The sequence below is a fragment of the Garra rufa genome, chromosome 6 (assembly GCF_049309525.1).
Source record: "Garra rufa chromosome 6, GarRuf1.0, whole genome shotgun sequence".
Lineage (NCBI taxonomy): Eukaryota > Metazoa > Chordata > Actinopteri > Cypriniformes > Cyprinidae > Garra > Garra rufa.
Window position 1 is genome coordinate 40,428,870 of NC_133366.1, and position 19,978 is coordinate 40,448,847.

The following is a 19,978-nucleotide window of genomic DNA, read 5'->3' on the forward strand; positions in this document are numbered from 1 at the left end:
GCTTAATAAATACTGATAATGTATGACATGGTGCATGACCTTGTACAGACTGATTGCAAATGCAGACTGTAACCAGACAGAACAAATTAACATCAGTTTAACAAGGAGTTTTCACAAGCTAATAACTGACATTAAGTAGGCACAAATAAGCATTGCACACTGCGATCTGACTCTCAAGGTCACGTTCAGTTATGATCAGCCATAATGGAATGCATGTGAAAGGCTTACTATTAATTTTTGGCATTAGCTTATAAAGTCCATAAATCTCACAAGATGAAAGATCGTGAAATTCGGTATATAACTACCTGGCTATGTTGGAAAAAATTTAAGTGTGAAGGAAACTACTTTACTTTAACTTTCTAAAAAAAGAGATGTGTTTTTCTAAAGAAAATATCACAGTTTCTGAGTGGATTTTGTGTATTGCTCTAGTTGCAGAAAATAAACACATTTGAATATAAATGTAAAATGTAAATTATTGAGGGATGACCTCTATTCATTTGAAAGTAGTTATTGATAGATTTGTTGTAAAGAGTGATTCATAAAAATCTCGACCTGATGAACTTGCTCTCATTATGAGTTCTTTGCTCTTTTGTGTTTTAGTGTTCCATTTGTCTCAGTAATGTTTTTAAGTGGGCCCACACAGATAGAGGTTAGCGATAGCCCATGCTGTTGTCAAGTAGAGGTGAAACCACAATGCACATGCATTAACATTAAAAGCACTTTACCAGTCTTACCACAGAAATCTCTAGATCAACACGGTTATTGAATCATTTTCTCTCAAAAATCATAATATGAAACTCTTGTTTAACACTGAGATATATATTTATTTCAGTCACTTGAGAGACTCCAACTGGTGTCATACATTTGGAGCTTACTTTTCCACAAGCTGGTCTCAGTTTTAAGCCCAGACCACAGCATGTGTGATAAAGTGTGCTAAGCTTTTCAAGCCTTTATAGAACCTTTTAAGATCATATAACAGGATGTCATAAATGCCCTACTTCTAAATGTTCAAAGGCGGCTGTGGTAAACAGGACATTTTTGAGAAGCCAACGTGTCTGAAAGGTTCAACTTTGTGTTTGACATTGAAACACAACCCCAGATTTTGCTCTGTCTGGTGTTACATTGTGATTTATTGTTTTATGGATATATTGTGGTAGGGAATTTTTTTATTTTTTTTAAATCCTCTTTCCTTTTTCACAGAATATTTTGGTAGCTAGTTCATACCCCAGCCAGATTAAACAGACTCTAGCTGAGGAGACTAACATCTAGGGACAAGTCAGTGCAGAAGTTTGGAATGATTGAAATCTTTGTGTTAACTTCCCAGCCTAAAGTGTTGATGATTTCATATTTTAACAAGGTATGTAGAGGAGGGTCAACCAGCAGTCAAAATACTCCATCATCTGATGCAACGGTTTACACTGGATGAGCGTTTATTATTCATGTGTGGCTGTAGAAAATGGCTAACATCTTAAAAAGAGACAGAACAAATACAGACCCCGCTTCTCAGCCTCTTTTTCCTGCCGTTCTTTTTTCCCTCCCTCTCCCCTTTGTTTTCTGAAGGGAGATTTCATCCTTGGAGTTTTCTGGAATTCCTTTTGAAAGAGTCAGTAGTACATCAGTATTTGAAATGCCACTTCAGGAGGCTCCTGTGCCTGTAGAAAAAAATTAAAATTTTACTAGTCTTTCATTATAAATGAATTAATGGAAACTGTGATTTAACTAACTCTGAGGACAGCATAGATCAGACTGTGCATTATTTGTGGAAATTTTTAAGTCGTTACACAAGTAGTTTGCGACAATTTTTCTTCATGAGTGTGCCATTGATGTATTAATTCAACTGATTTGTTCAAAAATGCTGATGCATTCAGAAATAAAAGAAGTGATTGTTTAATGAAGCAACAAATGACCGACTGGTGAGTCGCTAAACCGTTTTACTCAAAAACACTAAACTATTTATGACCAAAGCAGGCGCAGTAATATCACACAGCAAATCGCAGTGCAACGTGACCAACTGCATGCACAGGGAACATTCCTCATTGAAAGTTACCTAGCTGGGAACTAATTTCAGGCACCTGCTGAAAATCGCATCTTTACATTTTCTGCCGGTCTTAGTACACGATATAACTCATAAGAGTCAAGTTTTAAATAGGACAAATACCGAAACTCGTTGGTCATTTTTGAACGCGATGCTATTGGTCTAATAGGATTCAATGATCTATGCTAAGCTATGCTTGTCATGATCGGGGCTGTGGGTCTCCCCTCAGCCTCCTGAGGTCGCTGTTCACAATGCACTTCTGATAGCATTCACCTGTCCTTGTCGTTAACACTGATTCACTCACATCTGTTCACTATTATCCGGTCTTTAAATACTCTCACCTTTCTCTCCTGCTTCATGTCTGCATTGTCCTCAATGTTATTTTGTGCTCCTGATCCAGCTCTTGATCTCGTTCTTGTTTTGTTCAGTTTATGTTTAGTTTGCCGTGTTGGCTTTGTTTGATTTGTTTGTTTATTGTTTTATTATTAAAATCATTACTTACCTGCTCTTGGACCCAGACCTCCTTGTTAAAACGTGACAGTACCCCCTCTCCTGGGTAATTTGGGCAAGGGGATGAAATGAACCGCTTTCGAGAACCGGTCCACCACGGTCAAAACTACCGTGTTACCCTGAGAGGGTGGGAGGGCGGTGACAAAATCTAGCACAATGTGGGACCAGGGTCTCAAAGGGATTGGCAGCGGTTGTAGGAGCCCATCTGGGGGTCTGTTAGAAGTCTTACCAGTCCCTTCGAGACCCTGGTCCCACATTGCGCTAGATTTTGTCACCGCCCTCCCACCCTCTCAGGGTAACACGGTAGTTTTGACCGTGGTGGACCGGTTCTCGAAGGCGGTTCATTTCATCCCCTTGCCCAAATTACCCAGGAGAGGGGGTACTGTCACGTTTTAACAAGGAGGTCTGGGTCCAAGTGCAGGTAAGTAATGATTTTAATAATAAAACAATAAACAAACAAATCAAACAAAGCCAACATGGCAAACTAAACATAAACTTAAACATAAACTGAACAAAACAAGAACGAGGTCAAGAGCTGGATCAGGAACACAAAATAACATTGAGGACAAAAGACAATGCAGACATGAAGCAGGAGAGAAAGGTGAGAGTATTTAAAGACCGGATAATAGTGAACAGATGTGAGTGAATCAGTGTTAACGACAAGGACAGGTGAATGCTATCAGAAGTGCAGTGTGAACAGCGACCTCAGGAGGCTGAGGGGAGGCCCACAGCCCCGATCATGACAATGCTAAAAGTGATATCGCCAGAACAGGTGAACGGCTGAATGGATTTCAAAACGGTACTGTAAAATGCAACTTATTAACTCGGGGGGAGTTGGAGAATGAGCCTATTTCCAAAAAAAGTGAAGTGTTCCTTTAAGTTAAATCAACTTAAGTCATTTAAACTCACAAGTTATATCAACTAATTTTTATTGTAATACGTTAAAATGACTTGTAGTTTTAAGCTGATTTAACTTAAAAACTTGAGGCAGCTGCTGAACTTATGTTTTTAAGTTGAATCTGGTGAAAACATTTTACAGTGTAGTACCAGGGACTTATACATATAACAAGCAACACAAGCAAACAAGCAAATCACACTCAAAATAGTGTGTTGTAGCTATTCAGCTAGTGTGATTAGCCCTCAGTTATACTTCTTATAATTCATAAAATGTACATGGTATGTTTTCTTACCCATGTTTATAGTGAAATGACGATATAAAAGTAACTGGTTTTATTTAAGTTTTATTTATTCATTCAGTCAGTCAGTCATTCATGAATGAGTGAGTGAAAGTAATACTAGCTTATATTTTTCCTTCTTCATTTGCTTTTTACATTTTCTCTTAAAGGGACTCAAAATAAATCTAGAGACTTGAATCACCACAGATACAAATGCGTCATTTGTATTCTCCTCTGTTAACAGTGGTTCGAAATTTGTCTGAAGTGAGCCACAGTAGGAAGTAATTTTATTTATAAATGTAATTTTCCCCTCATTTTTAGCAGCTTATTTCTACTAAGAAATAAGCTAAATAGTCTGTTTAGCAACTGACAGACTAAGCAGCAAAGCAGCTGCCAAGGTTTCAGACACCTTTACTCAGAGGTTGCGGATCAGTGGTAAAAGGGATATTTTTCCTCGACTTCTGATTCTGATTTTCCAGCAGCCTTCCACAAAAAAAAAGTAAAAACCTGAGACGTTGTTACAGGGTGTATTATTTTAGATTAAAGCCAGAAAACGACTGAATTTAAAATAAATGCAATATTGGTTCTACACTATGTACCCTGAATAAAGGAAATTGTAAATTTCCTCTGTTCTTCTTTCTCTTAGAGCTTCCATTTAGCTCAGCAGAATGGATCAGTGAAGCTCTGTGTAGCTTCAGGCTGTGATCACCAGGCAATGGAACAGCATCTATAGTGTGTTCAAGTAGTTATGTGTTCCTGCTATATACATTTGTGTGTCCTTTCATGCTTTGCCAGAAACAAAGTACAGATTCCAAGCTGCTTTTTGATGTTAATGCAACATCTGAATGCGAAATGCCAGTAATGACAAATAAACAAAGCGTGAAAGAGGGATAGAGCGAGGGAGATGGTGGTGTTTACCTTTTTGGTGTTTCCATTTTCTTTATGTCGCTCTTTCATCTGGTCTGACTAAATTACAAACTCTCTCAGCTTCCATCACCAGGGTCTTACCACCCACCATCAGCGTAATGAGCCCGCAGGATGTTGGTGGCTACGTTTCCTCCCTCTGTTGCAACGTTCCTACATACAGTAGTTTCCTCCGGCGTGACCCATCCAACGTTTCATAACTTACCGGGAATGTAAAACAATACCTGTCTAAAAGCCTGTTCTGCTTTACACCAGTGGAACTTGCATTTTCAATACCTGAGAGCAAAAAATAGCCTGGGTTAAGTGCGAGCACCATAAATTGGATGAAGCCTATATTAAAGATTAAATCAATTGAAAACGGCTAAGACATAAAATGCAATTCCTGCTCTCTGCAATTTCCCAGGTCCTTGCGGGCTGGTTTAGGTTCAAACTACCATAATGTGGTATAATTTGCTAGGATTTCAGGAACCTGAATTGGCTCTTTTAAATTTGATTTGAATACATTTTTGTTTACTGTCTTCTTTCTGTGGGCTGTAATGGGCCTAGTGATGCATTTGCACATTACTTACATTATGAGTATAACAAACGGTTACATTTATTAAAAAATAATAATGTACATTCGTAACTTTATACCCTTGCATTAAATTACAAAAACACAGGTAACCACTGGTTTTGTCTTTAATAGCTCTATCCACCATATTTTTGCTGTAAGAGTAGGTCTGGCTTCCGTTCTTATCCATGTCCAGCTATTTTTAGCTGTACAAAACAGCTTGCTTTTGCTGCTTGATATTGGAAATTGGTGTGTCTTACCATATTATTTTGATGTATTATCTTAATTATAAAAGCACTGGTTTGTAGTGTAAACAGTTTTACTGTTTAATGCATGTGTTTTTTTTTTCTTTAACAATAGCAGCTAATGAACCGAAAGTCTCACCTAGGCTTCCACTGTTAAAAATAAAGGTGCTTTAAAAGGTTCTTCACAGCTATGCCACAGAAGAACCATTTTTGGGTTTTGGTTTGGTTCTTATCTTTTTATAATCTAAAGAACCTTCTTTCGCCACAAGGAACCATTTGTGAAACAGAAAGGTTCTTCAGATGTTAAAGGCTCTTTATGGAACCATTTAGACATCATGAAGCACCTTTATTTTTAAGAGTGTACTTCGTCTTTTCATTTAGTTTGCACCCATAACTTGTGTACTTTTGTTTTGTGATATCTGGTAAAAGCAAAAAAAATAATTTCTTGGTAATAAAGCTTATCTTGCATGCCAGCACTTGAGAAAATATTCAAAGGAAGCTGCCTGAACTATTATTTAAAGTGTATAATATAGCTGAAATGCAAACCCAATACATTGTGATTAAGATGTGCGATGTTAATCAAGGAGCTCATATTTCTCTGTCATACCAGGTTGTGTTGACTGACTGAACATAGCTGAAGGGAGCGCTTGTTATTGAGATAGAACATACTCTCTCAGTCATCTGATAATTGCGTGGGCCGCACAAAGACTTATCGCAATTATGTTGTTATCATCTTTTAATCTTAATGACATTAAAGTACATGGCTTTTGCCATGACATGCTCGAAGAGCTCTTGTAAATTTACTAACTGTATTTCAGTCTTCAGAAATGCAGTTTATTTATTATCTGTTCAACTGGACGCCATATGTTCCAATAAAGCAGATAATCAACAAATAAAAGAAAGGCTTGTGTTCAGCAAAGAAAGTAGGTTTTTTTATATCCTAGTCATTATTTCATGAAACAATAAAGAAACTGTCGCCATTTTCTCTGCATTCTGTCTGTCTGATTATTGATTCAGGATACAGTATGACCACATATTGAATACTACAGTGACAAAAGATGTTCTATGGCCTCACAAAAGCAGAACTAGATGGTCATTTGTAATGCTGAAAGTACTGAATTATACAGGCAGGCAGAATGGCCCAGAAGGGCAGTGTGTGTATGTGTGTATGATATCAGCAAGAAGCAGCTGCAACATCAATGAAACTGTGAACCTGCTCAAGGCTCTGCACACACTCAGACTGTGTGTGTGTTTGGCCGAGTTGAGATCTCCTATGGCTTAAAATGTTAGCAATAGATTCATATTTAGTCATTTTTAGTTAGGTATTGCCTTTTGTACAGTGACTTTATCTTCTATTGGGATGTAGGCAAATATGAGGGCTCTGTATAAAGCATTTGGAACCTCTTGAGTATCTGAACCTGGAATAAAAATGACAAAAACCCTTGATGATAGGTAAACAGTGGGACAGTTACAGTGTTGTAGCACTGAATATTTGTTTGTTTTGCCTGCCTGATCGTGTCGCTCTTTGGAGAAGAGGAACAGATGCACTTCCATGCAGGAAGTGTGTGGTAGCAAAATCTCTGAGGTAACACATACTGGGGGTTCTTGGTCCGCTTCCAAGCCTGTGCAGATGGACCAGAACACTAGGGAGACATCACAATAACAAACCAATCACATGGAGACATTATAACCCAGACCAATCAGAGGCTTTTGTCCTGAAGCAGTGCTCATTGTCAGATTACTACTGACAGGTGTATTTTCAGCATACAGTTCTATGATTGATTGGTTTATTTATTTATTTTTAATTAATGAAAAACTTTAAGTTATAGTTAACAAGTCTTAATAATAATAATTAATTTTATTTAAAGGCAACTCAAGGTCACCTTATTTTTATTTTATTTTATTATTATTTTTGAAAATGCCCTATTTGCTGTGATTTTTTTTTTTCATTCTTTTTTTTTTTTTTTTTTTGGTATTGTAATTATAATAGCTGAATATGGTTTTCAATATTATTATATTGCTATCAGAGCTGGGTAGTAAATTATTACATGTAACCTTGATTACGTAATCAGATTCCAAAATTGAATTACTTGTAATTAGATTAAAATACTTTTTAAAATACTCATAATCAGACAAACCTTACTTTTTATTGATTACATGATTGCATATTTTTCACACAAGCTATAAATTATTCATAATTTCATTCTTCCTAATTTCTCTTTTTCATCTTTTAAAATTTTTTTAAATGTTAAAAGTTACCCATTTGGAAAAACCTTGACGTAATGTTTAATGCACTTCATGTTTGCTACATTGTATAGAGTATATTTTCTTACTATTTGTATTTTTCTATCAATATGATCAATATGGTACAAGATTATCGTATTCAAATCAACATGATTAACGAGTTAGGTCAAAAGTAGTCTAAAAGTAATCAAAAAGTAAGAGAAAAGAGAAAGGATGACAGGTTAAAAAAGAATGTTTTAATTAATAAAGAGAGAAACTATTGTCTTTAAAAATGTCCGTGGTTGCCTCAATCCCATAAAAATTTTGGAGTAAACTGGCATTATAAAAAAATAAAAAAGCAGTTCTGTGAGTGGCTGGTTAGGCCCTGTCAGGATTATGTCTTGTTCTGTTCTGTTCTCCCAGTGTTTTCTCCCCTTATGTTTCATAGTCATTTTGGTTTAGTCCTTGTCTCCCCCTTTTGGTTCATGTTCAGTTGGTTTAGTCTATGCCCTTATTTGTACTTCCCCCTCGTTATCTTGTTATCTCATTTGTTACCACGTCCTTGTCTCAGTGTATGTAAGTCTGTGTTTGTTCACTCCCTTTTGTCCGTCGATGATTGTTACACCAGTTTCCCCCTTTATGCCTGGATTTCTGTTTGTTTTATTTAATAAAGTGTGTTTTTGTTTATACTTCGTTTCCCTGGATTTCATCACCTCTCCATCCGCACACTAACCGTGACAGATCGACGGACCATGACAAAGATGAACTGGGCTGAGGAATTTCTCTGGGACCTCCAGCAGGGAGAACGGCCATTGGAGGAGTTCGTGGAGGTTTTCCTGAGTGTTTCCCATCTGGTGAGCTGGAGTGATTCAATATTAAATGCTTGCTTTCGGTTGGGACTAAAAGATGTTGCTCTGTTTAGTCTGATAACCAATGATGATTGCCGCAAACCCCTAGCGGATTTTATCAATCATGTACTTAGTCTCAGTAATTCCAAGTTCCTTGTTGATGTGGAGGATTCCTATCCTCCTCCCAACCGAAAGCATGCTATCACTCCAGCTCACCACAAGCCAGTGTCCTTCACCTCCTTCTCCAATGAGCCCGATCCATCCAAGCCTTCCACGCTTCCCCACGTCCTCCTCAGCCCAGCCGGCAGCCACTCCGCGCTCTTGTCTGCCGGCCGCCGCCCAACGCTCAAGCCCGCCGACCTCTCCGCACTCAAGCCCGCCAGCCGCCACGCCAGCTCACAAAATGGCTGACATGCCAGCGTCAGCTCACAAAATGGCCGCCATGCCAGAGTCTGCAAGCAAGATGGCTGCCACGCCAGAATCTGTAAGCAAGATGGCTGCCACGCTAGAGTCTGCAAGCAAGATGGCTGCCATGCCAGAGTCTGCAAGCAAGATGGCTGCCACGCCAGAGTCTGCAAGCAAGATGGCTGCCACGCCAGAGTCTGTAAGCAAGATGGCTGCCACGCTTGAGTTTGTAAGCAAGATGGCTGCCACGCATGAGTCTGTAAGCAAGATGGCTGCCATCCCTGCTGAAAAAACCAGCATATGCTGGTTTTTTCAGCAGGGATACCAGAGGCTGCTAGCAAGATGGCTGTCACGCCAGAGTCTGCATGCAAGACGGCTTTCGTTCCTAAGTCCCCGGCCAAGAGGGCCGACGTTCCTGAGTTCCCGGCCAAGATGGCCGCCAAGCCTGAATCCCTGGCCAAGTTGGCCACCAAGCCTGAATCCCTGGCCAAGATGGCCGCCAAACCAGAATCTCTGGTTAAGATGGCCGCCGTTCCTGAGTTCCCGGCCAAGATGGTCGCAAAGCCTGAATCCCTGGCCAAGATGGCCTCCGTTCCTGAGTTCCCGGCCAAGATGGCCACCGTTCCTGAGTTTTCGGCCAAGATGGCCGCCAAGCCTGAATCCCCGGCCAAGATGGCCGTTGATCCTGAGTCCCCGGCCAAGATGGCCGCCAAGCCTGAGTCTGCACCCAAGATGGCTACCGCCAAGTCAGAGTCTCCGCTGGTTCCTCCCAGCCTCCCTGAGTCTCCGCTGGTTCCGCCCAGCCCTCCAGTGACCGCGCTGCCAGAGCGCCCTCCAGTGACCGCGCCGCCAGAGCGCCCTCCAGTGACCGCACCACCAGTGTGACCTCCTGCACGGCCTCCAGAGCCGACGCCTACTCCGGAGCTCTCTCCTGCGCGCCCTCCAGAGCCGGAGCTCACTCCTGCGCGCCCTCCAGAGCCGGTGTCGCCTTCAGTGCGCCCTCTAGAGCCGGAGCTCACTCCTGCGCACCCTCCAGAGCCAGTGTCGCCTCCAGCGCGCCCTCCAGAGCCGGCGCTTCCTCCAGCGCGCCCTTCCGTGCTCTCCTGGGTGGACTATGGGGGGGGGGGGCATGGCCACCTGGACTGTTTACTCGGCCATGGCCTCCTGAGCCCCCAGATCTGCCATGGCCACCTGGACTGTTTACTCGGCCATGGCTTCCTGAGCCCCCAGATCCACCATGGCCTCCTAGACTGTTTACTCGGCCATGGCTTCCTGAGCTCCCAGATCCGCCATGGCCTCCTGGACTGTTAATCCGGCCATGGCCACCTGAGCTCCCTAATCCGCCCTGGAGACCACCTCTGTATCCTGTGTCCCTACCTAGCGGTCTCCAGGGTGCCCACCCTCCCTCCCCTATGGATGTTAGTAGGCACAAGACGCGCCTTCAGGGGAGGGGGGGGGGGGTAAATGTCAGGATTATATCTTGTTCTGTTCTGTTCTCCCAGTGTTTTCTCCCCTTATGTGTCATAGTCATTTTGGTTTAGTCCTTGTCTCCCCCTTTTGGTTCATGTTCAGTTGGTTTAGTCTATGCCCTTATTTGTACTTCCCCCTCGTTATCTTGTTATCTCATTTGTTACCACGCCCTTGTCTCAGTGTATGTAAGTCTGTGTTTGCTCACTCCCTTTTGTCCGTCGATGATTGTTACACCAGTTTCCCCCTTTATGCCTGGATTTCTGTTTGTTTTATTTAATAAAGTGTGTTTTTGTTTATACTTCGTTTCCCTGGATTCCATCACCTCTCCATCCGCACGCTAACCGTGACAGGCCCATGGACCCCACTTGGAGACAGGTCTGATTAATATTACACTTACTAATGCAAGATCATTTATTCATTTACATATTGCATTTCGAGGTGTATGAATATTTTTGCCCCCCTGTAGAAAGATGCTATCAGTCACCGCAAACAGAAAAAAAAAGTAAAATAAAAACATGAATAAAAAGAGATCTGATAACAATCATTTTCAAATACTTGTCTTTGTAGTAACCTTGTTATACATGTGCTTCACATTAAGGATGCAACTATTGCTACACAGATGATGCCAGCTGTCAAAAACTCTGAAGCTTCTTACCTGAGATAACCTTGAACACATTCTGGCACATTATTGCTCCTCCACCTACAATTCTTGCATAAACAAATGCTTTCTTCTATTAAACCTCAAAGATTAAGAGCATTACTGAAAACTAAATGTGGCATTCTCTTGCTGTATAATCATATCCGCTCTCATGACTGGATTTATTGATGAGACACTCAAGCAATTTAGTTGTTAGGAGGATTCTAAATCAGCCTGAACTTCAAACAGCTCTAACAGGAGGAAGTAGAGACTTGTATACACATGTGGCCTGTATATGTTTAATATCACTCTGTATAGTCCATATTTACACGTTAAAACTAGTTATAGAGCTGATGAATGAAAAAGCACTCAGTATTTCTAAGTTTAAGTAAAAACTATCTGAACTAACAGAGTATTATACAGTGTTTTATAGTGAGGCTGAATTAATTCTTAGCAATCAATATAAGTATGACAATTTTTTTTCCCAGTGGTATGTGTACTCTTGATGGCGACAGGGGTTCAATTCTCAGTTGCCATTTCTTGATCTTGTGCTTTTTGTTTGGTAGTATGTTTTAAAATATAAATAACAAGATAAAGCTAATAACCAAAGAGTTCAGTTTTGTGCTTGGAACTCGATAATTGGGACTTGCATTTATATTTTTATTTAAATTACAGGCATGCATTTGCTATTCACTTACCTTTTAACACAGTAAAACTGTCCAATTTCAGAAACTCACGCATTGTTATAAGAAGAATGAAATTAGGAACAGGGTGTATTTTTTTACACTTTGAGTGACTGCTAAATGCAACAAAGAGTGTTTTTAAGTGCACATACAGCTGTTAGCTCTGTATGGCAAGAGATAATCAGAGGCTCCATCCAGGTGGTAAAATACGTTTTCTTAAAAGCCTCTTTGTGCAAAGATCACTCAGAAATGCCTGGAATGGACTTTTTTGGAATAAAAATCTCCATTGTTAAACATTCAAGGTCATTTTAACAAGTACAGAAAGTGTTTTGCAGTCTAATGTTTGATACTAGCTGTTGGAAATTCTGAAGTTTTAAAAGTTTTCAACTTCAAAAGACGTCAAACTAATTTTAAAGGTGGAATAGATGTTGGTCTTTGCATAAAATAGGGTTAACCACAAGACTGCCACCTACATGCAGGAAAGCTGACAATATATGGACCCTTAACATCGATTTGGTATTAGCAGTTTTTATTATCATACTTTCATTAAGGTAATCTGTAAAATATTCACTAATTTTGGTGGGGAAGATGGAAACTTTCAGGTTTATTAAGAAATTAACTGCACAAAATGGGTTGAACTTCAAGTACTTCACAGTGCAGATCAGTGTTGTTTAAACTAAAACTATTACAAATTCTATACATCCACCAAACAGCTTGTCATCTGTAATGGGAATGCTATAAACTGGAAAAAAAAATTACAATACAGAACGTATATCAAAATTAGAAAAGTTGCCTTGGCAACCAACTGTTTAATTAAAACTACAATGACTGTATGATTCTGAAATTCATCTTTTCACACTTAGGACAACTAAGGGACTCATATGCAACTATTACAGAAGGATCTTTTTGAATTTGAAGATCAGGGTAGGTTTAACTTATTTTGTCTTCTGGGACACATCTTCTGTAGCTTCTGAAGGGCAGTACTAAATGAAAAAATCATGATATTTATGCAAAATGAGAAAAATGTACACATCTCTATTCTTTTCAAAAGTTTACACCCCTGGCTCTTAATGCATTGTTTTTCCTTCTGGAGCATCGGTGAGCATTTGAACCTTCTGTAATAGTTGCATATGAGTCCATCAGTTGTCCTCAGAGTGAAAAGATTGATCTCAAAATTATACAGTCATTGTTGGAAAGGGGACAAATACACAAAAAATGCTGGGGAAAAAAAAACAAAGAATGCATTTTGTATGATCCCTCTTATTTTGGTAAAAAAAATAAATAAATAAAACATTGTGCAGATTCTGCAAAGATTTACAGCATGTAAACATTTGGCCTTAACTGTATATTCTTAAAAAAAAAAAAAAAAAAAATCTGTGAAAGTGAACCAAACAGGAAGTGACAGGGGGGCCATCAGCAGAAAAATAAATATAAAAGCGTAACTTAAAATGGAAGATGGATCGGTGTGTGAAAGAGAAGAGAAAACCATAGATGAATTCGCAAAGACCCATTCACGTGCTGGTCATTCAAAAGCTCAATGCAGAAAATTTGACGTGGTATAATTGCTCTTGGCTTCAAAGTTAATATGATTTGCCACTGTCGCGTCCAGCAGAGACGTCACTGACACTGTGCTCCGCTGAACTGCGGCATTCTGGCACCTCAGTCTCGGTATACTGTACAACGCGGCATACATTCGCAAATGAAAACTCAGCGGCAGAGTTCAGCTCACGCAGGGGCGTAATTTCCACTTGGGGCTTTTAAAAATCCTGTTTGTGTCCTCCCACTTTCAAATAGTTTTGTAGAAGTAATGTCTTGTATTGTAGAATGCACGCTCAGCGCCGCTGATTCGCGCGATCGTTAAAATGAAACCAAAAGTAGCACGTGCATTCAAAAGCAATTTTAATACCCCACGTTTAGAGATCGACTCCCCAATGCGCGCAAATTAGGCTATATAAAATATCTAGGCTGTTATTAGTATGTGGGCTATTATAAGTTGTGTGGTGTCTATAGCTCTGTATCATGATGGGAAAATTCGGTCTCTATTTGCACTTTGAATATTGAAAGAGTAGCTTTGATTATGGCTGCATTTATTGCCTACACGACTAAGAAAGAACTGTGTCGTTTATTTTTTGCTATTTATACTGTAGATTCTTTAAAATTGCAGTGGCTGCCTCTAATTTAAATGGCTGTACTTATAATGGAGAAAATAAGCATCTTGTTCATGTACTCATATTTTCATTCATTCCTGTCCCTTGCTTAAGGCGTAAAATAAATATATAAAAAAAGTCTTTCAGAATCAGCCCATTTGCTTGTAAAACATCTGCAATCAGAATCAGCCATGAAGAATCAAGATTGGCACATTACTAAAAATAAATTGGGTGCTCCTATATTTTTTTGGTGCTCCTAACTTTTTGAAATTGGGAGCACCAGTGCTACCAAGTAAACAAGTTAATTTCAAGCCCTGCTATGCCTTAGGACAGCGTGAAACCCACAAAAAAATATATAAATAAATAAATAAATAACATGGAGAATTATAATAATAACAGTTATTCTCCCTTTGCGGTTTTTTAATGTTTCAAGTGTTGCATGTGTTTTTCTCATGTAGCTGTTTTTTTTTTTTTTAACTAAGAAATCATTAATTTTCCATTATGTTTAGTAAATCCATTTATTAGTCTTAGGTGGGATAGATATTTTCGGGAGGAGGAGGGGGGGGGGGGGGGGGGCGCCAGATTTTTTTTAAAGGTTTAAAGGGGGGCGCGACCAACAAAGTTTGAGAACCACTGAGTTAAAGTATCACATCTGTGATGCAAAATAGCATGCTGCTTATCATGCCCGCTCTCTATTTTCTTCAGTTTGTGACTCTAACCCCTAGACCCTCATTAAAATACTGCTTGGATTTAGTTTTTGCCTGAAATACCTTTTCAACCACAAGCCAAATTTGAAGTGTTCTGCTCCTTAATCTTGACTTCTTTTGAGAAGACCTCTGCACTGCAGCCAAACCACTGATTTATTGCTTTGTCCCAACAGGCATGGAAAAAAAGTTTTTATGACCTAGTACCATGGCACATATCCCTTGAGAACCAATAGCAGGGTTTCTGACTTGGTTTACATTTCTCATCATCAGATGCTTCTATTCTGATTCTGGTCAGAGTAGGATAGAGGGCAATGTCTGGCTGCTGCGGCATTTCTGAATGATCTTACGGTTGATGTTGACCGGTCTATTTGGATGCTATGTTTAACAGAAATGCCACTGCAGAATTCACACTGTGCTAATGACTTTGACAGCTGCTTAACCGATTTAGCTGCTGTGTCTTGAAATGGTTCATGGGAGGTATCGGCAGTATATGTATGTATAACCTTTTATTTAATCAAAACTGAGGTCTGCAATTTACTGTGACTAACATTAACCTGACTTTAATTTACCTGAACTAAATACTACATTTAATTCACATTAAATATATGCAGTATATTTGAAACAACACAAACTATAAAATGCAAAATCTAAAACTCTCACATTAAAATGCTCATTAAATGGTAGGAAGCTTCCTTAAATTTATGAGTAATTGCTTGCCTGTGTACTTAGTACAGTGTGTCTGACTCATGCAGAGAAGAGTTATGTGTTTATTTTTGTTCAGTCAAATTATAGCCCTTAATTTCACCTAGAACAATTATCCCCACGTCATGCACACATTAATTAATTAGGACCTTATTGACATTCACTGTTAAGAAATTAATGGACTTTTACATAGAAAGAGCCAACAAATGTTAAATGTTATTTACTTTTTAATGCGTTAATATCCTGAGGTCATTATTTTGCAGTTAATGGAATTTCTTTGTTTTGTCAGCTAAAAGTTTTAAGACATTGGAGCATAATATTGCTTAAGGTAAAATAGAGACGATCATCATCTATCAACAAAAGATAACTATTTTTGGCAGTGCTCATAACCAGCCAATATTCTCCTAAATAAGACAAAAAAGAACCACAAAGGAAGCAATGAAGTAATTTGTTATAAAAAAAATAATCTGAATAATAATCTAAAGTTTACAGTATATACATTAAATTTACATTACATAAAAAGTCAAAATCTATACGAAATACACGTATAGAGTTACATCAGGAAACTTTAATCTTTTCATCTTTGCATTTAGTTTTGACACACTTCTGGTTTAGGTTCAGCCTGATTCTATCTGAATGCAGATACATTGCTCCAGATATAGATACATATACTCAGTGCTCAGGATGACATTTAAACAACAAAAGACAGATAGAGATAGAGAGAGTAGATAGCGTCTGCATGTTTCTGTGTGTATACAATATATTATATGTACATTTCAGAATGTGGTTAAACCAGAGGTTTCAGAAGAAAATTATGCAGGATAGCTGTTTACTAGAACAATGCCCATAAGTGTTGCTGCCCACTTTGGAATGAGTGGGAAGTGTTAAATGTGCCGCTGCAGTAATAATGCACTGCTATAACAGAATTGGCCAGTTACTCTAACAAGTGTAGTATGTAAACCTCAGGACAGATTCTGTTGCAATGCCCTTGGACTGAACCCAAACAGTTTTTCCAAGCAGTCGGGATCTAAAGAGCTCAGTTCAGGCACCTGTAATCACAGCATCTGTTAAAGACCATTTGAGGAGAAATCAATTGAACACACACACACATACTGTTTAGCTAAACATCTGCTGATCATGTCTTTACCTGCATAGTATGAACCGAACCAGTGCCGGGCTCTACATTTGGCTCCTCTCACACTTACAAAGACAAACACACATCCCTTCACAGTCCAAACCATCTGTCTGCACATCTGGGACTGAGACCACCTATCCAATTGGCCACCACAAAATTGTCAAAAATCCAACAGAGTAATGTTGGATTTGTACCATGTCAGTAGAACAACCCATCTGTGGATTTTTTTTTTAACTCAACAATTTGAATTGACTTAACAAAGAACATCTAGTCACAATCACTCCGAGCACAGACACATCCTACGTAATTTTGCAATCATGTCATACTCATCACAAATACATAGGATGAGGTAAAGACAACCAGCTAAAGGTCTTAACACCACTTTAGCCTTATCTTATTTCAAAAATACATATACAGATGTACTGAAAAATGCAGAAAAAAACAGGCCTGTTAGGCCTGTCATTACCAGGGATTATTATAGGAACAAGGACGGGGAATATTTCTACATACTGGGCAGATTAAGAATGACCTGCTTTACATGACAATAGCAATAACATTTTATTTTCAGACAGATTATTGGATTAAATGCAGGATCCCACTTAGGCCATGCACAATGCTTTGAGAACCCCTGACCTGAAAAGGCTTTAGCTCTCCTGAACACCAATGTGCAGCCACCACAGTCCAGTGCTTTCTGACGCATACTGCAAGACAACATCAGTAAGAGCTGGTTAAAATTCCCTTCACTTTTAGACACATTTATAAACTTTTCTAAGCACTTCCAATCAGATTAAACCCTGCTGCCATTTTGAAGTGCATTCCACTTCCTCAAGTGGATAATTTTATATGGACAAACCCTTGACCTCTTGATTTTGATAGAGGAGTGAGTGTACTGTTATGTACACTTTAGGCAACTCCACAATGCAACATGATTGTGACATCACAGCAGATTGCACTTGATTTATCCCCATCCCGCACAACTTCTGTGTATAATATATAGAAGATTTATTTGTAATTTTTAGATTTTTAGCCTAATGATACTGGTTAAAATTCCCTTCACTTTTAGACACATTTATAAACTTTTCTAAGCACTTCCAATCAGATTAAACCCTGCTGCCATTTTGAAGTGCATTCCACTTCCTCAAGTGGATAATTTTATATGGACAAACCCTTGACCTCTTGATTTTGATAGAGGAGTGAGTGTACTGTTATGTACACTTTAGGCAACTCCACAATGCAACATGATTGTGACATCACAGCAGATTGCATTTGATTTATCCCCATCCCGCACAACTTCTGTGTATAATATATAGAAGATTTATTTGTAATTTTTAGATTTTTAGCCTAATGATACTTGCTGCTACCTTAAGCTGACTGTTGTTGTGAATAATAAAACAGCTGCTTAATGGATTTCAAAGGCTTAGGGTATTCCAATTCAACCTAATGCAAGGATTCTACAAGTAGTGGGCACTCATACAGTGTAATAAATATATGAGCTAGCAAGGGAAGGGCATAAAATGGGTGAGTCATTGTATCATTCATTCAACCGATTTGTTCAAAAATGTTGATTTATTCAGGAACAAAGCAAAAAAACGTTCTGTGGCTTTTAGTATGAATGTTAGCCTTAGGTTTATCTTAGGCTAGTGTGCTCCAGAACAATGACATAAATCACATTTACAAGATATAAGTATTCAAAATTTTCAGTCTCTAACTTCTGCCAATATGGATCAACGATTTTGATGACATCACCCTGCACTTCAGCTTCTCATCAAACTTTCTGTCCAATCAAATGCTCTCTAGAATCCGAAGCATCCGTGTTCTACATTATAAATAGATGCTGAATCTGTGGCTGAAATCAGACAGGTTGTTCACAGTCAGTATTTTCAGTACGGCAAATGGCACATAGTGCACTGCATAATGGATAGAGAACAATCCAGACAGTGTATATGCTTTCCACTGGGGCGAAAGGAGTCTGGTTTTGCGCTGTCACACTAACTAGAGACACGATAGCACGAAGTAGATCATATACGTGAATCAGTGCAGACCACAAAAAGTAGACCAATTTGAATTGTACACAGAATGCTGTATTTTATAGCAATATGTATGAGATTGTGTCAAATGCAGCTTTATGAAGCTCAACAGCTCTGTTCCAAGCTGTAATATAAACAAAATGCTATTGGCTATTTAAAAAGGGGGGCATAGAGACTACTTGATATGTCCTGCCCTGTCTTTCTGTTTCAGTTGAAATTACGTTAACACCTAGAATAACCCAGTGCGTTTCGCGGCAGTTTAAAAGTGAAATGTCCAGATAGTGGTGCTAAAACACGCATTCAATGCATGACATTAGCACATTTTTATTACATTGGTACAGGCATGTATTTCTACATTTTTATTACGCTGCTTGAGATATGTATAGCAGCTGTTCAGAATTCAAATATCCGGGGCGTGTCGCTAAAGGTTAATGCTCTATCATGTTGGAAATATTGCCTATACCAAACCCAACCCTAAACCCAACCGATAGTGTTAATAAATGCAAAAGTGAATAAAAAAGTAATTTGTGATGCAGCCATGCTATTTTAACTTACCCATTGCATAAGTGAGCTGTTTTTTGAACCGTATTTTCACAGGGTTCATACCGGAGCTTTTCATCACCCAAGTTGAGAAGAGAAGAGATCCTCGTTAACTACATACACTTCTGACTTTCTGACTTTTAGAAAACATTTAGAACTATTAATAACACACAACTAATTCTTTAACTGGGCAAGTAGCCCAACTGCAAATGCCTAATAACAGAAGCCAGAGATGCTGAAGATGGACGCAAAGAGGAGAAAATACTGTAGAAGGCAGAGCAAACTCACTTTTCACAATGCTCAAAATATTGCAAGAAAATAGAGGCTTGCACACATTTTTTGGTAAAGGAATCCATAAATGTTTTCCTTCATGTTACTGTACTTATGTTATGTTTACAATACAGGTTATGTTTCCTTTCTTTACATACAGGAAGCAAGGCAGCAGAAATCTTAAACAGTCTGTCTTCAGTTGTTATTTTCATTTCCTTTTTTTTTTTTTTACATTGATAACACATCTAATTTAATTTGTACTCTGTTGTTCCTTATGAATGTGAACTAATCTCTACAAAGATGGAAGGCTGAGGTACAAGCCGTTCCTCTGTGATTGTGCTCGGTGTATGCTAAAAGCCTCTCAAGGACATTGGCTCTAACGTTGGGCTTTTAAGAGAAGTCACAGAGATCTAAAGTAAATGGTTGTCCTCCTCATCCTCTCAAACACTAGTCCGGTCTGAAAGTATGTATTTTACGCTGTAATTTCCGCCAAAGGCGCAAAGTGTTCTTTCTGTCTTTCTCTTTTTTTCTTTTTATCTTAAATTGACTTTAAATTGAGCAGTAAAAAGCATCTCGCAGAGGACATTTCGGTGTCCATGAGCAACACTCTCTGTGCGTTCGGCTGCGTGAGTGCATGTAAACATTTACTGATGTCTATGTGTGTCCATCTGTGTGTTAAAGACTAAAACAAATAATAGCTTGCACTGAATTGAATCACAAAATCAAAGCTTTATGCTGCAAAAAT

At 38.9% G+C, this 19,978-nt stretch overlaps 1 protein-coding gene across 1 annotated transcript in view; it reads right to left on the reverse strand.

Moving 5' to 3' along the window:
- LOC141336937 (uncharacterized) overlaps window positions 1–11,071 on the reverse strand; it is a 41,297-nt gene extending 30,226 nt beyond the window's left edge. The window contains exons 1-5 of the mRNA XM_073842660.1: window positions 11,041–11,071; window positions 8,641–8,905; window positions 8,376–8,521; window positions 6,945–7,082; window positions 6,778–6,857 (exon numbers count right to left, since the gene is read on the reverse strand). Of these exons, the coding sequence (XP_073698761.1) occupies window positions 6,778–6,857; window positions 6,945–7,082; window positions 8,376–8,521; window positions 8,641–8,905; window positions 11,041–11,071 (660 nt within the window). The remainder of the gene's footprint in view (window positions 1–6,777; window positions 6,858–6,944; window positions 7,083–8,375; window positions 8,522–8,640; window positions 8,906–11,040) is intronic.
- Window positions 11,072–19,978: the final 8,907 nt, after the last annotated feature.